The sequence below is a fragment of the Vespa velutina genome, chromosome 10 (assembly GCF_912470025.1).
Source record: "Vespa velutina chromosome 10, iVesVel2.1, whole genome shotgun sequence".
Classification (NCBI taxonomy): Eukaryota; Metazoa; Arthropoda; class Insecta; order Hymenoptera; family Vespidae; genus Vespa; species Vespa velutina.
This window is the reverse complement of record NC_062197.1, coordinates 4,655,422-4,672,683: the sequence shown is the minus strand read 5'-3', so window position 1 is coordinate 4,672,683 and position 17,262 is coordinate 4,655,422. Positions and strand designations below refer to the sequence as shown.

General features: G+C 29.0%; 3 protein-coding genes across 10 annotated transcripts in view; 2 read left to right on the top strand and 1 right to left on the bottom strand.

Annotated features, from left to right (window-relative positions):
- The window catches only part of LOC124952175 (A-kinase anchor protein 17A), a 4,595-nt gene extending 1,106 nt beyond the window's left edge, over window positions 1-3,489 (bottom strand). Inside the window, exons 1-7 of one of the 4 annotated variants that reach the window (XM_047501631.1) lie at window positions 2,970-3,489; window positions 1,733-2,361; window positions 1,499-1,647; window positions 955-1,162; window positions 647-829; window positions 420-546; window positions 1-330 (exon numbers count right to left, since the gene is read on the bottom strand). The exon at window positions 1-330 is cut by the window's left edge and continues 1,106 nt beyond it. In XM_047501631.1, the coding sequence (XP_047357587.1) occupies window positions 1-330; window positions 420-546; window positions 647-829; window positions 955-1,162; window positions 1,499-1,647; window positions 1,733-2,361; window positions 2,970-3,141 (1,798 nt within the window). In that variant the 5' untranslated portion in view covers window positions 3,142-3,489. Of the gene's footprint in view, window positions 331-419; window positions 547-646; window positions 830-954; window positions 1,163-1,498; window positions 1,648-1,732; window positions 2,572-2,969 lie in introns of all 4 variants that reach the window. The other 3 variants (XM_047501634.1, XM_047501633.1, XM_047501632.1) reach the window with 3 other exon arrangements.
- Window positions 3,490-4,227: 738 nt separating this feature from the next.
- On the top strand, window positions 4,228-8,706 carry LOC124952214 (G-protein-signaling modulator 2). Of its 5 annotated transcripts, none has more exons than XM_047501751.1 (9): window positions 4,228-4,385; window positions 4,511-4,610; window positions 4,965-5,330; window positions 5,444-5,586; window positions 5,711-5,950; window positions 6,036-6,504; window positions 6,622-6,827; window positions 6,954-7,134; window positions 7,273-8,706. In XM_047501751.1, the coding sequence occupies exons 2-9, from the start codon at window positions 4,566-4,568 to the stop codon at window positions 7,474-7,476; spliced, it is 1,854 nt and encodes a 617-aa protein (XP_047357707.1). In that variant the 5' UTR covers window positions 4,228-4,385; window positions 4,511-4,565; the 3' UTR covers window positions 7,477-8,706. The 5 variants fall into 5 exon arrangements, with proteins under 5 accessions (XP_047357707.1, XP_047357708.1, XP_047357711.1 ...); XM_047501752.1 differs by having other exon boundaries at window positions 4,229-4,385; window positions 4,542-4,610; XM_047501755.1 differs by having other exon boundaries at window positions 4,233-4,385; window positions 4,550-4,610.
- Window positions 8,707-10,351: 1,645 nt separating this feature from the next.
- Window positions 10,352-16,817, top strand: LOC124952296 (androglobin-like). The gene is made up of 9 exons (XM_047501923.1): window positions 10,352-10,784; window positions 10,864-11,446; window positions 11,523-11,744; window positions 12,178-12,303; window positions 12,558-12,775; window positions 12,914-14,455; window positions 14,526-15,224; window positions 15,300-15,479; window positions 15,541-16,817. The coding sequence occupies exons 2-9, from the start codon at window positions 11,380-11,382 to the stop codon at window positions 16,171-16,173; spliced, it is 3,687 nt and encodes a 1,228-aa protein (XP_047357879.1). The 5' UTR covers window positions 10,352-10,784; window positions 10,864-11,379; the 3' UTR covers window positions 16,174-16,817.
- The last annotated feature ends 445 nt before the right edge of the window (window positions 16,818-17,262 follow it).

Below are 17,262 nucleotides of genomic sequence, written 5' to 3'. Positions count from 1 at the left end.
TAGATCTTTTACGACTACGAGATCTAGAACTTCTCTCGTAATCGCTTTCGAAATCATGATAATCCTGACCAGCCAAATGTGCGAAATATTTGTAATATTGCTCGTTGTATAAATGAGGATTAAATGTACGTAAGGTATGTGCATTTCCACCACCACGCCATGGTAAAAATCCTCTGTTTCTACCACGTAAGAAACGTGAACTTCCTCTACCGTTGCCTCTTGTTAATGGAGGATACATCATTGGTAATGTCGCTTCGTAATACCAATGCTGAGGGAATCTTGGATAAATTGGTGGATACGGAAGTGTTGGAGCAGTTGGAACGACAGGACCTATAATATAAATGAACAATGAAACATAATGTATAAATAAAATAAATTAATATAATAGATAATTAAATTTCGATCAATATTGATATTACCTGTATTTGCTGGTGGATACGTGATGGCTTTTGTTAAAACACTTTTTATTTTCTTTTTAGTTCCCTCAACGTCTGTACCGTCTGTTTCACTACCAGAACCAGATTCTTTGTCCTTTTTGTGTTTTCTCTGTTTATAAAACGATCAAATAGAATATTGATTTTTTTTTTTTTTTTTTTTATATATCGTACATTATTTTATGAGGCGTAATAATGATCGAGAAAAATACCTTTTTCTTTTTTTCTTTCTTTATTTTCTTCTTCTTCAACTTCTTCATCTTTTTATTTTTCTTCTCATCTCCCGATTCAGATTTGGCGCCTGTTTCATTGATCTTCTCGTTCTTTTTATCATCCTTTTTAATATCCGAATTCGATATTTGATCTAATTTAATTTCATTTTTTTCTACTTTTATCTGTTTGATATGTATAAAAAAAAAAAAAAAAAAAAAAAAAAAAAAAGAAAAGAAAAGAAAAGAAAAAAGAAACCAATTAGATTCCTTATCATACTTTAAAGTTCACATATTTATACAAATTTCACCTTTATCCTATCAAATAATTCATCTAAAAGGCGAATACTTTCAAGCTGCCTTTGAGCCTTTATTAATTTTTGTTCTTCTCTAGCTATTTTCATAGAGACTTTATCCTCTTCTTGTTTACGAAATATCGTCAATGCTTTTCGTTTACGTTTTTCCTCTCGTTTTTGTCGTCTACTTGCTTTAGCCGCTAAGTCAGCTTCTTCCTTTTTTCTATAAAAATTCAAATATAAATAAAACATATTAAAAGTCATATATATATATATATATATATATATATATATATATATATATATATATATATATATATATATATATATATATATATATATTAGGGGGACCGGAAAGTAATGTCGCTTTCTTAAATTAAATTCAAACGAATAAATTTTTAACAAGTTTTTATTTTTAATCACAATCAAATATAGACATGCGCAGAAACATTACTTTCCGGTCCACCTAATATATATATATATAATATAAAAAGAAAAAAAAAAAAAAAAAAAAAAAAAAAAAAATATATATATATAAGAAGGATATATCTCAACTTACTTTTGCTCCTCTCTACGTTTCTCTTCTACTTCTTCCTTTCTACGTAATTTTTCTACAGCCAAATTATCCTGCGCTATAAGACGTTTCCTTTCAAATTCTCTATGCGCAACAGAACTATCGCTCATATGTTTTGTCTTGTCAAAATCAACCTTGAATCAATCGATCAAAGAAAATTTATTATATTAATTAATTTGAAGATTGATACAACGAGATATATACAATGTAATCACAAACCTTTATCACGGCAGTAAGTGCATTTTGACCTTCTTTTTTAAGTAATTTCATACCACGCAAAGCATCCATTGCTCTAACAAAATCCATATATTCAATATATTGTATATAAGCATCGAAGAAAATTCCATCTTCGTAGCTAAATTTATGCATATTTGTACCAAGACGCATCCTTGGCCTGTATCGATCAGAAGCAGGTACATCGACTCGCCTAAGAGGACCCCATTTCTTGAAAATCTTGTTGATAAGTGATTCATTAGGTATATTTCCTCCATCTTCTGTAAACCATTTGACCGGTAATCCTGAAATATGTATTGTATCTGGCCTTTCTCCAGGTTTTAATTCATTCATATGCTTCGCATCTCTAAAATATGAATCCCAACTATGTCTAGTAGGAAAATCATCCTTTGCTTCTGCTGCTCGAATTTTGAGCACATTGGGAAATCCAGCCAAATTTAATCGTTGAGAATCCAATCTGGCTAATACACGCTGGAGTCTGCATCTGTCTCGTAGATCTCCTTCCAGTCTGATAAACTCCAAAGTGCTTTTGGCTACTTTCAAAGATGCAAACTCGTCTGGTAGTATGAGTGTACGTATTTTCTCCATTACCTCCCATGTTGAAATAGTTTTTCCTGTTTATATCGCAGTTAACTTTCTATAAAAACCTGCTGTACTAAAAAGGCCACATATAATCATAGATTTGCATGAAAGTTCTGTTTATGAAGATTCCTTTTATTTTTTTTTCTTTTTTTTTTTCTTTTCTTTTTTTTTTTTCTTTTTTTTTTTTTTTTTTTATCGATGTAAATTAATGTAGATTGTGTATGAGAGGAGAATCATCGAAGCTGTGCATGGATAAATCAGTTATATGAAGTTGATTAGTCGAGGAATGAAGAAGAAGAAAAGAACAAAAAAATTCATGAATTAAATATAAATAAACTTGCAAATAAAAGACAATACTGTGGTTGTTGTATCTTAACAAATAAACATTATGCCTTTGATCATAAGATATGATTATAAAAGTAGTACGTTGCATAAAATGTATTTATAAAAAAAAAAAAAAAAAAACAAGAAAAAAAAAGAACAAAAATCATTTTAAAATGTTCCCATTAAGTCCAATGGTCAATCAACAAAAGTGAAATAACTTACGTGGCTTAGAATTCAGAATAAAAATTTGAGATTTAAGATGCTAAAAGTATAAAAAAAAGAAAAAAGACAGTGCTGCTGACTTTGAACATTTTACCTGGTGTCTTCAGTTGGGGAAGATTAACAGACACATTTACTTTTGCAAGTGGTTTTAGATAAAGCGCACGTGGTGTGTATAGTGGTACAATATCGCTCACATCCCTACAGCTTCGAAATTGATTAACAACCTCACTACTGGAATTTTCACCTACCTTCTTATTGTCGCTCATTATCTATCTCAAAAATTCTTCCGTACGATAAAATGTGTGATAATATTACGAAAATGTTGAAATTAATATTTAATTTGTATAGCTTACGACAAGAAATGGCCAGTAGGGTGAAAAATATTCAGTAGAGAGGTTGCATTTCAGCTCGAAAGATCCGCAGTAAATCTTCAAGAGGAATTTCGTTTTCTATTCCACTTTACTACGAATTTTCTTTGGAACATAACACATAAATGCCAATTCATAACACCATTATAGAATTTATAAGATAGTGGGTAACACCTTGTGATAACACATTCTAACTCTATTCCACACTAGCTTCTCCGTCAATACTAGATCGAGTCACAAAAGATAGATATATATATATATATATATCCTAATGCACATATTTCTATGTGACAATATATGAACATTCTTAACCTATATTAAAAAGCTTTTCTGATTGGTAAACCGAATGACGAATCAACGACGAGTATTAATGAAAATATTGTCCTGATATATTTTAGTCGTCAAATGAAAACTCATTTTCATATTTGTTACAATATACAATAAATTTTTCGTGAAAATATTAAAATACGAAGAATAAAGAATAAAATATTTCTATATTGAAGGTTTAATGTTTTATTATAAATACATGAGAGATATATTTTTATAAACTTTCGCAAAAATAGTGATCGAAAAAATAGGTTATTTTGAAATATTTCTATCTCTTTCTAATACGTTCAATAACATTGTATGTATGTGCGTGTTTTGTCTTTTTTTTTTTTTTTTTTTTTTTTTTGACGCATATGTCGTATAGAATGATTAAACTAAGCGCCATTTGTTCAGATGTTAGCGACACTCAAACTTTCATTCTTCGTTTTAAATTATTTTCATTCGACGTTTTTTTTTTTTTTTCCTTTGAGAGTATAATATAAAATAATATAACATGATTTGTATAATTATATCGATAATTCGATTTATAATTTATTTTCTATATTAAAGTAATATTAAATAAGAAGATTTGTATGACATGACAAAATTGCGTAGTAACATTTACAATTGAAACGTTGCAACCTTTTTCATTTGAGAACCACTGACGTTAGACGCTCACTTCACTATAGATAAGTTTCTTTGAGTTGCATTCTGAATGGGGAGAGGTTGTAGAACTTCCTATGTATACAAGTAATAAAAAGTGATGTAATTAAATTAATAGAAATGGATTGATAATTAAATCATCGGTATAACAATCATGATACATATTGAAAGTTGTGAGTTACGACAATAGTATTTATAAAAACGTGCCATACTATATATATATATATATATGTATGTATATATATATATATATACATATATAAGATCCACCTTATTTGTTGCCCGTTTAAAATAATAGGGAATAATTATTTACAAGAATATTATTTAAGAATATCAGACGGAATAGGGACGCGATGTCGCTCAGTGCTAGTGCCGAAAATTTATCATCGGAAGGACAAGTAAGTAAAATGTTTTTATTAAGAGGATTATTCATACTATGACTCATGTTTAATAAACTCCTTCAGTCTAATTTTTATAATTAAATTATCGTATATAAATTATTATAAAGGATCATTCAATTTTGTCGTACATAACCTTTTTAATTTTATTATAACATCGAATGTATTTATCATTTGAATTAAAGTTTATGAGAGATGATCAATCATGTCCATATTTAATCTAAATTAATCTAATTAATCTAATCTAATATCTTATATATTACTAGTATATAATCATATAAACGTTATATAGATTATTAATTAGCATTTAAGTTTATATAGATTAATGTTTAATTATTGATTATTATTTATTAGAACAATGAAAGGTGGAATATGTGCCTTGAGTTGGCACTCGAAGGAGAACGTCTCTGTAAGGCAGGAGACTGCAAATCAGGTGTTGCATTTTTTCAAGCTGCTATTCAAGCAGGAACGGATGACCTAAGAATATTGAGTGCAATTTATAGCCAGTTAGGCAATGCGTACTTTTATCTTGGAGATTATGTAAAAGCAATGCAATATCATAAATTGGACCTAACACTTGCAAGAAATATGGGAGATAAATTAGGAGAGGCAAAGTCAAGCGGTAATTTAGGAAATACATTAAAAGTCATGGGAAAATTTGATGAAGCTATGTTATGTTGTAAAAGACATTTAGAGATATCAAGGGAAATTGGCGATAAGGTAGGAACTAAAACATTATTTACAATGTAATAATGATGATTAAAGCATTAAGTAGAATATACAATTATTGTACATACATATATATATATATATATGTATATATATGTATATAGCTTAGCGAAGGAAGAGCTTTATATAATTTGGGAAATGTATATCATGCAAAAGGAAAGCAAGCAGGAAGAGTAGGACAACATGATCCTGGAGAATTTTCTGAAGATATCAGACAGTGTTTGCAGGAAGCTGTACGATATTATGAGTAAGAATATTTCAAATAAATTAAAATTAAATTTAAAAAATCCTTGAAACCTATATATATATATATATATATATATATATATATATATACATACATATATAAAAAAAAAATGATGGACATACAGGGAAAATTTAGAACTTATGAGAGAATTGGAAGATTCTGCTGCACAAGGCAGAGCTTGTGGCAATCTAGGTAATACTTTCTATCTATTGGGAGATTTTCAGCAGGCAATATATTATCACAATGAACGATTAAAAATTGCTAAGGAATTTGGTGACAAAGCAGCAGAAAGAAGGGCAAACAGTAACTTAGGAAATTCTCACATATTCCTTGGTGAATTTGAAAAGGCTGCTCAGCATTATAAGTACGTATTCCATTTACTAAAAATATTATTATATCAGTAATGTTAGTATAATGTAAATTAAAACAATTGTCTATAATTCTTATAGGAGAACTTTGGTTCTTGCACAAGAGTTAGGTGATAGGGAAGTAGAAGCACAGGCTTGCTATTCCCTAGGTAATACGTATACGCTTCTTCGTGATTATCCAGCTGCTATAGAATATCATTTATGGCACCTTGGAATTGCTCAACAATTAAAGGATCGTGTAGGCGAAGGACGTGCATGTTGGTCATTAGGCAATGCTTATGCTGCTATGGGCAATCATGAAAAAGCACTTCATTATGCTAATTTACATTTGAGTATATCGAAAGAATTAGAGGATCCGATGGGTCAGGCTACTGCACAAATGAATGTTGATGATCTACAAAAAATTTTGGGCTTAGGAAAAGGACAAGAACATAATAAAGAAAATCAAATGCATAAACTTACTATAAATGCAGCATCAAATTACAATAATTCTTCTCCTGGCAGATATAGACTTCGTCGTCAGAGCATGGATAATTTAGATCTCATTAAGGTTGAAATTATTAAATAAAAAATTAATTAAAAAATTAGAATACATTTATTATGACAATGTTAATCTAACATATATGAATGGGAAGGAAAACTTATGTAGAGTACCTTTTTTTTTTAGCTTACGCCTGATGGAAAACAAAAGGAGCCAATAGAACCATTGCCAGATGTTGCCAGTAGTGCTACTGCACAATTAATGCAAAAAGAAGAAGATAATTTCTTTGATCTTTTATCTCGTTTTCAATCTGGTAGGATGGACGATCAACGTTGCGCTCTTCATGTAAATCGTAACGCAAAAGTTAGAAGTATTTCCCCTGAAAATGACAAGTACGAATAATTTCAATACACATATTACATCGTATTAAATATTCTTTTTTTACTTATTATACATACATGTATATATATATATATATATATTTTTTTTTTCTTTTTTTTCTTTCATTGCGCGTTCAGAGACGGAGAAGATTTGATGGAATTAATTGCTGGAATGCAAAGTAAAAGAATGGACGAACAACGTGTTACTTTACCCTTTTTGCCAGGTTTAAATACTAATGGAAACGATCAAGCTAAATCATCTGCTCAAGCACATGCTGATGCTGATGATTCGTTTATTGAAATGCTTGTAAGATGTCAGGTATGTTATATCAATTAAAATTTATTTGTGAATTCGTTTAATTTTTAAGATACAAATTGAAAGTTTAACATTTGACTTTTGACAATTTGTTTAACCGATAAATATATATTTTTTCAATTAATTTTACAATAATATTAGGGTTCACGTTTAGAAGATCAACGTAGTCCATTACCAGCTGCTTCTTCGTTACAAGATGCAGAAGAAGAGAGAAATCCAAGATCTAATGGAAATACTCATTCTGGTTCTACAGTACCAGAAGAAGATTTATTTGCTTTGATCCAAAGACTTCAAGCTGGACGCATGGAAGATCAACGTGCATCCGGACCTGGAAAAATATGTTAAAAGCATACGGAAATTTTGTAATAATAGGAATTGACGATTTTAAGGAGTAATGCCGAGTTATGATACTATAATCTCTCCTAACTTCATTCAAAGTTTTTGCTATACAAGAGAAATTAGATCTCTAATATATATGGAGGTTTATTTTGATTTATATATTATATTCAATATTTTTTTAGTCCTTTCTTTTTTTTTTTTTTCTTTTTTTTTCTCTCTCTCCATACAAATTGTTTCTCAGATCTTGTTTGATTTGAAAATGACGAGATTTAATACACCGTCCACTGATACCAGGCCCTTTATTCATCGTATCAATTTTATCATATATAAATATGCAATAATTTTACTTACATTTATATACATATTATGTTTTATCATTCCTTATACGCCAGAGAGCTTAGCATATATGGTGCCAAATTTAATACAACAACAAATTTGAATTATTTCTAGGAATAATTTGGAGTTGTTTACATAATATCAAATGCATATATATATATATATATATATATCTTGCATATTCTTAAATCTAGCAATCTAACACAATTAATTATATTAGAAACTAGGAATCATGTGTTAAGGTATTGCTTTTAAAAAATGCCTAAAATTTCTCAAGCACTGCCAATACTGGAGCACAGATGATTAGTTGAGCAAACAATACATTTAGAAAACTGTATCTATGCCAAAGGATGTTGAATCTTTTGAGTATGAGATAGATATACTTAAAGTATTTAAATAATATACATAAATAGAGTCTTGAATAGTTGGACTCGTGAATTTTTTTTTTTTACACGTTCACCTCGAACTCGAATGCTTAAGAATATTTTATTTCTTTAAAAGAAATAATTCGTAATTTTATTCGAATTATAAGAAATATCGTTAATAAAATTTGTGCCAAAATAATGTGAAAAAAATAAGATAAAGTAAATGGAATAACAATTAAGGCACCATCATTAAAATAAGCTCGTAAAAGATTTGTCGATACATTGCAAAACAAAACAAAACAAAAATCATTTGTTTTCAAATTTATCGAAATGAATTGGATTTTTGTAATTGACCAGAATTGATAAAATATTGAAAATCATTGTACATTTCGACCTAATGCATTTTTCAAATTATTTTGCCTTGCTGCTATAGAGCAAGCTGGTTCTTGCTATTAAAGTATAATAGAAATGCATTTTTTGGTAAAAAAAAAAAAAAAAAAAAAAAAAATAAAAAAAAAAAGGGAAATTAATTTTACACACAGACACGTATGAACAAAAAGACTACATCAGGAATTCCAAATAGAGCAATCCTGATCAAGGAAGATAATTAATATTTTTTTATCAAGCTTACATTACGTTTGACTGCATGGTTTACATGGATATACATATTAGATAATAATTTATTAAAGAGATCTATCATTTTATGGCCCTAATCGATTGTCTAACGCTTGACATTTTCATACAGTTCAAGCGTTTTATAAAATAACTTAAGTGTTATAATGTTTGATCGCGCTTAAATGTATATCTAAACGTATTGTAGGACATAACAAAATCCTGTTATTCAGACATTATACATTTTTCTCCATCTAATTATTAAAACGCTTTTACTGCTACAGTATGTAGTCCTCTGTTGTTACAAAGATGCTATTAATCGAACAAAGATTATTCCGAATATGTCAAATTGGATGTATCGTGTATCGTGTATCGTTTAAAGATACACACACACATATATATATATATATATTTTGGTAAAACTCTGTTTAGAATAATTCTATAAGATTGAAATAATCTAATAATTATTATTTTCATAGTTAAATAATCGTATACATTTACAAGTTAAAATTTATGCGAGAGAAAGAGAGACAAAGTAACAAATACATTTCATATAGAAAAGTTTTACCCTAATTTGAGCAATGAATTGCTTAGAATGTTTATTATGAATTAACTGTTACTATATATCTATATACACATGTATAGCTTTAAGACTTTAAAGAACTCTTTATATACAAATGGCAAGATAGATTGTAATTTAAAACATATATTTCGCATATATGTAAACTTAATTCGATATAATGGTGATTCAATGACAGGGAAACATTGCTACTTAATGATAGCTATTATATAGTAGTTTTCGTTAAGAAGATGATCATTTGATCATTAATATCCCTATTTAGTTCAGTTAACAATAATTAACAATCATTAAGTTAGTAGAATAAGCGAATAATATTGATATAATAATAATAATAATAATAATAATAATAATAATAATAATAATAATAATAATAATAGTAATAATAATAATAATAGTAATAATAATAATATTAATATTAATATTAATATAATAATAATTATTTTTTGTAAAATTTTTTATTACTCTTGTAATAATTCTTATTATTTTGCTAATCAATCTTTATTCTTATTATCGCAAGTGAAATTGCGATAATAAATATTAGGTACTAACAATTCTACGATTACGTTAATGTAGAATTTTTTTATAGATTTTCTTTAATAACAAAATTCAAATTTCTCATTCTACAGTGTAGATATATACATACATTCCACTGTCTTACAAATATAGACATGTATAACAAATTGAATGAATAATAAAGATATACATTTTTCAAATGCGAAGTTATATATACATATATATATATATGTATATGTATATGTATATATGTGTTTGTTTAAATATAGATTAAGTTTTTTAAATTGAGACACTGAAATATTTCAAAAAACAACACATTTTTAAGAAGATAATTTGAAATTAAAATTGTTAGATTTTTTAAAAGAATATCAAACAATATTTTTGATTTGGTAAATGTTTTCGAACAAATTTTATTTTTTTTATTTATTTTTTTTTTTTTTTTTTTTATATGGAAATCTAAAATTCTCGAATTATCTTATTTTACTAACCCCTCCTCTATACCTCAGAAAAAATGAATAACTTCTATTTGAACAATTTTTTATCTAACTTGTATTTCGATAAAAAATATTTGGAAATGAAAGAATTAAATGAGAATCGCATAATATCGAATAAAATCGAACAGGATCGAATATCAAATCAAATTACTTTTATTTCAAATCTTTTTTTATTTCCAAAAATGCGTTGTTCTCGGAATATTTAAGTGTCTTTAATTACGAAAAATAAATACATTGCATAATTATTATAATGCAATATATGTATAGTTAATTAAACACAAATGGACATTTCAGTTAGATCAAAAAAGTTAACAGATACGGATTTTAAGGATTATTTGAACGAAAATAATATTATACCTTGGAAAGAATGGAAAGATACGGAATTAAATAATGAAAAATGGTCTTTACCACAAAGTAATTATTATAATATATTAATAACTTATTAGGATGTAAAATAAAATGTTATAATTAATTTATATTATTAATAATTTAGATGGCGACGACGGATTATTTTTCGATACAGAATCAACTCCGATGCCATTATCTTTAGTACCATATGAATGGATTCGTTCGAATTATTTAAAGGATTTAACAGTATATTAAATTATTGAATATTCATTAATATATTTGAATTTAAAACGAGCTTGTTTCATTTTAGGAACCATTAACTGTCTTTAAAATTACTAAAGAATATCCTGATTTAATAAAAAGGAATAAACATTTGTTGCACAGTGAAGTACGTTGAAATTTATCAGCTTTTTATAAACAAAAAAAAAAAAAAAAAAAGAAAAAAGAAGAAAAAATGGGACAAGAAAAATATTTATAAAAATTTTAAACGTTAGGATTTTTAAAATCGAGTTCAATGACATATACGAATATAATTTAGTTCATCAGATGGTTTATTTCGAGCTTGATAAATCTACAATACTGCGGGCAAAATGGTTTAGAAGTGAGCGGAGAAACGGATAATTTTATTTGGAATGGACGAGAAGAAAAATGGCAGGGTTGGATGCACGTTTATTCGAATAATAAAGCTGGTCATGGTGCATCTCATCGTCCAATTATTAATCCAAACGGTAAATGCAAATTGCAAATATTTTAATCTATCGAATATATTATTTATAAATTATAATAGATATAATATTTGATTAGGAAAATATATCGTACGTCTTTATTTTCTTGGATGCTGGCGTCGAATATTGATAGATGATTTCATACCCGTCGATAAAGATGGTAATCCTCTTTTACCGACCACAGGTAATAATTTTGAATTATGGCCTTTATTATTGGCAAAAGCTTTATTGAAAATTGCATCGTTAACGTGGACACAAGAAAGAGAAATTGTGGATTTTAATCCGGTTTCTTGTCTCACTGGTACGTAAGAAAAAAAGAGAAATATTTGATTTGTTATTAATATTTTTAAATAAATAATATAAAAAAATAATAAAGAACGAATCAAGGTTCTCGAATTCATTTTTTCTAAATCGTAAATGTTTATAGTAAATTATCATATATATTATATATTTGATTAATATTCTTCAATAAAATTAAAAACCATGTTACATAATCGTATACAAATAATTTTATTTTATTAACAATAATTGATTGTTTGTCTCCATTTAATCTTTAGCTTAATAAAAAATATTCATCTTCTTCTTTTTTTTTTCTTTTTTTTTTTTTTTTTACAAAAGAAAAAGTACGACAAAAAATTATAGAACACATACACACACACATATGTATATACATGTATGTTTATATATATATAAATGTACGTTTTTTGTCTACTCATTCCATTTGATTTTGACAGGATGGATCTGTTTGTCTTTGAACGTCGTTCATCTTTCCCCTCGAGACAAGTGGGAGTTCTTAGTGAAATATGCGGAACATTTCGAATGGAAGCAGGAAGGAACTAACTCGGAGAACGTAACGCTTGGTTGGTTTTGTTTTCGTCATCATCAACGAATTTTATAGGATAAACAAATGATTGTCTCGAAGCATGGTATTTCGATTGATAGATTTTATTGAAAAAAAAAAGAGAGAGAGAGAGAGAGAGAAAAAAAAAGAAAAAGAAAAGAAAAGAAAAGAAAGAATAATAAAAATAAAACTTGAAAAATGATCAAACGCGATTATTCACCCTTTAAAGACTTATATCTATATTTTTTCTTTTTTTTTTTTTTTTTTGTTTAGATGAAGAAGAGGACAAAAAGTCGAGCAAAAAAGGGAAAAGAATTCGAAGAGGCGTTAAAGGGTTGCAACTTCCTGATAAACCTCGACCTATCACGCTGTTTCTCGATTTGGAAGATATGAAAGAGGTCAAGCCCGAGACAGTGCCCGGTTTGTCGCCTTGCTGGAGCCATTTGGTTCATGTCGTTCAATCGCGTGATCTTCCATTGGATCCTAAAGACGTAAATTATTTCTCTACGATATACTTTTTACTTCAATAGAGGAAAAAAAAGAGAGAGAGAGAGAGGGGGGGGGGGGGGGGGGGGGGGGAAGGAGAAACAGAGCTCTTAGAAATGTATCGATGTTTTTCTATTACATAGATAAAAGAACCATTACCAAGATGGAAAAAATATCGATGGATAAATTGGGCGATCGATCGAGGTTTGCTCGATCCATTTGAATATTTTGTTCCTATACGTTGTTTAAAAATCGTCAGTTCATTGAGAGAATTCAAGGAAGGAATTTTTCCTCGGAAAAATCAACGTTTCTTCGTTAATGAATTTTTAAAGGAAACAAAAAATCAGGAAGTAACGTCTCCTGAAAAATATGTAAAGGAAGATACGATCGATGACAATAGTTTTTGGTGTGATTTCAATAAAATGGCAACTTATGTTAAAGTCATTCAAATCTTTTACAAGCCTGAATATTTTGGTTATACTATAAGAATGTCAGATTCCTTTCTGTTGGATGATCAAAAGAACATAAAATTGCCATCGAAGAAACAAAAAAAAGATACCAGAAAAGGTAGTAAAAAGAGTCCACCGTCCGACGTGGTTCATGATGATTCGATAGAATTTATGAATACTTATGCCTGGCCTAGAACCATGAAATCATCGAGAAACGAGCCGTTATATCTCTTTTGCGATTCAATCGAAGAGAAGTTCTTGTTAATAAATTTTAGTACCATGGAAGAACGATTATCTTCGAATCTTGTCTCGAACGAAGAAGAGACTTGTGATTCGATATCGATAAGATTATTATCTGAAGATGGGAGTAATCTCGTTGTAGAAAGACACAGTTGGTTTTTTAGGGAGACCGAATCAAGAGCACTTATATCCATTTCAACGTCTGGCACTAAGTCGAGTGTACTGGAATTAGAACCAGGAAGACATCTTTTGCGTATTTATTGCCGTTCGGAGTCACGTTGTTTCGTATCGATTTTATCTGACACAATTTTTTACGTTGGCGATCGTCTTAGAATGCATACATTAATGAGGACGGAATCAGTGAGAATCGATGTCTTAGTTAAAAACATTAGTAATTCCATAGCTAAAGCATTTTTGAGTTTCGGTAGTAAAGATTATTTCTCGAATTTGATGACATTTTATCAAAGTTATATGCCAGATTTAACAAATGTTTCGAACAAAAAAGACAGAGCTTTCTTCAAGAAAATACACGAGTATTTCATAGAAGAGTTATTGAATTCGATCAAAAAGATATTCCCATTGGAAAAGCATCCTGAAATTTTATTTTCTTTGAGAATCTTTTTTCTAAATCCTACAATTGATTTCGAACATAGAAGAACTTCGTCGATTTTGTATGATATTCAAGAAACGTCGTCATTTATAGAAAATGATTCAAACGAATCGATTGGCGAAATGATATCAATAAATTATAATCAAGCAGCTACCATCATTCAAGCATTCTTTAAGATGGTGATCGTTAAGCGTTATAAAGAGCGACACAATTCCAATCACAAGGATCACTCAAAGATCTTAACGAGTCTCTTGATGATCGTTGAACTTTTCGATCATTCTAATAACGAGTCATTAGCGTCAACTTTGTTGAGAAAGGTCATTCAAAAAAATAACAAATTTAACGAAGCTTATCCTTGTTCCAAGGACTTTCAATACGTATTACAAGTAATTTTAATGGATGTACAAAAAAAAAAAAAAAGAATATACGTTTTTATTATATCATATTTTGTTCCAGATCCAAGAATGCAAAGGCACTTTGTTAAACGTTAAACCAGATCAATGGATTCCTATAACGAGACTAATTGTGAATGCTCAAGAAAACGAAACGATCTTTGGTACGATACAACTTTTTACAAACTTACCAAGTTACAATTTGAGATTATTCAATAATGAAACCGGTCGAGAAATATGGAGACTCATTAACAACGTTGCTCCATCTAATTATCCGCATACAACAGTCGGTTACACGCTCTTCGCTTATGGTTGGTGCGATAATCAAAGATCAGAAGACACGGAATGGATACTTCATTTTGTTACAATTAAGGGAAAACCAATGTTTTATCAATTAGCTGACAAGGAACCCATTTCTTTGGACACGAAGATACCCGTTTTAATCGTTGAAGAAACATTTAACACTTATATACCTAATTCGATGAATTTAATTTCCAAATGGATCGTCAATATTATTCGTGACAGTTTATTGTCGTTTAAATTGACGACCTCTTACAAATTAGCTCAAATGAAATTAAGAATCATCGATGATAAAGATAATGTTTTATTAGAAATCGAGGGTGGATTTGTTCTATGTGTCCCGGTTATATATTTGAGATTAGAACAAAAAAACGTGGACATAGAAAATCCATGTACTACTTATTATATCGAGGCATTCGTTCTTGATGATAGTTGGCCATTAACTGATGCTGAATGGTCAGTGGTAAGTATGTATAGAAATCAATTATTAATGATGTAGAACTATATAAAAAGATTGTATAATTAATATATTTTCAAGGTATTAGAGGCAAAGACAAAGAAAAGAAATGTTCCAGTTCGAACAAAATCTTCGAATATTAAAATACAAAAATCCGATATGATAAGAATGAAACGTAATTCAAAGCAGCAGATCGATCAACATATGGATTCGCCTTTTTGGAAATTTCAAACTATCATCGATGTTAATAGTGGCATAGAGGTGATTTTATTATAAGAGATATTTTTTTCGAATCGTTCAAATTTATCTTTATATTAAATAGATTATTCAAGATAGAAGAAGAGAACAGGAGATAATATCCATGAAAGAATCATGGTCGAAGGATAATCCTGAACGACTTCAACGTGGTAAAGAACTTAGAGAAACTTTTTTGGACACTTACAGTTTACATTCTACTTCTTTAACTAACTTAGAGAAAGAAATATCTACTGAAATGAACAAACGTATGGGAAGACGAAAAATTCGAGAATCGCAAATTTGTGATCGATCGTCGTTAACAGAGAAAATTGTTATTAGGTTTTTGAAATATCCACGATCTCGTAGCTTCGATTTACCGATATTAGATTTGAGTAAGTACGAAAAGTCGAAAGAAAAACTGGAGATATCTCGAATTAGAACTAATTCGGAAAGAGAGATTTTAAATGAACAACTATATGCCGATATTTCCAATTTCTTTCTGGATTATGATAATTTTCTTCAGCGATTGGAAAATTGGTCGTTTGAGCAAGTGAGAAAATATAAAAAATTGTGGAACTCTCACGAAGAGAATTTCTCTCAAAGGAAAGTACAGCTTGAGGAAGCTTATGAGATACGTCAGGCTTATATATCTAGCATTAAGTCTATCGACACGCCTAAAAAAGGAAAGAAAGGAGGGAAGAAAAGCGCAAGAACATAAAAAAAAGCAACAACAACGACGACAACAACAACAACAACAACAACAACAACATTAATAATAATAATAATAATAATAATAATAATAATAATAATAATAAATGAATATCCTTGTAAATAGATATTTAACGATATATTAAACGATCTCAAAGAAATTATTTTGCCTTTAGAATCGTTCGACAATTAATTAGAATGATTATCAGAATGCGCGAATTCTTTTCTTCTTCGTATATTTTTGATTAGAATTATCTTGATTCCCCCCTTCCCTCCCTCCCCCGGTCAAGGATAAGCTGATGCTTTTCCGTAAAAGTTTCTCTACTTACGTAGATCATGCTCCATGGCAAGAATACAGGCTTACATACATATATTGCGTTGTTGATGACGGTGCGCGATATACCTTTTAATGATGCCACTCCCGACGGTCTCTCTCTCTTCAAAAAAAAGGAAAAAAAAAAAAAAGCATGATTATCGTTATGCCGATTTTTCATACACCAGACCAGTCTCTCTTTCCTACCATGTCGTCCTACCAACGATTATTACAAAATTACGAGAAAGGCGACGAGTAAGCAAAAAGGATTCATAATAAACCTAGTGGTGTACCTTAAGGTACAGTGCAAGTTGTTGAACTTATCAGATTATTATTATTATTCACAGATTATCGTTATCGTCTTTAATGAGAATGATCGTAAATATAATAATATCATCGACAATCGAATGACTATTTATTTTTCTGATTTTCTTTCTTTTTCTTTTTTTTTTTTTTTTTCTTCTAATTCTTCCTTTTTTTTTCTCCTTTCAATTTTTTTTATTTTCAATTTTGTACAAAACAGCGCCGCGAATCGATCGAAGATAATTAATATCAAAGATATTCGTCGTACGTTTTGATTTGATTTAAAATATTATTTATAATATCGCAATATCAACGTCGTAGAATAGAATAATAAAAAAAAAAAAAAAAAAAAACAAAAAAGCAGCAAAGAAAATATTGCAATTCCATAAACATCTAATTTCTATTGGTCGTCTTGAGAAAAAAAAAAAGAATTCTCATAGAAAGTCGTTAACCGAGCATACTGTACGTCTCCGATCCTGAGCC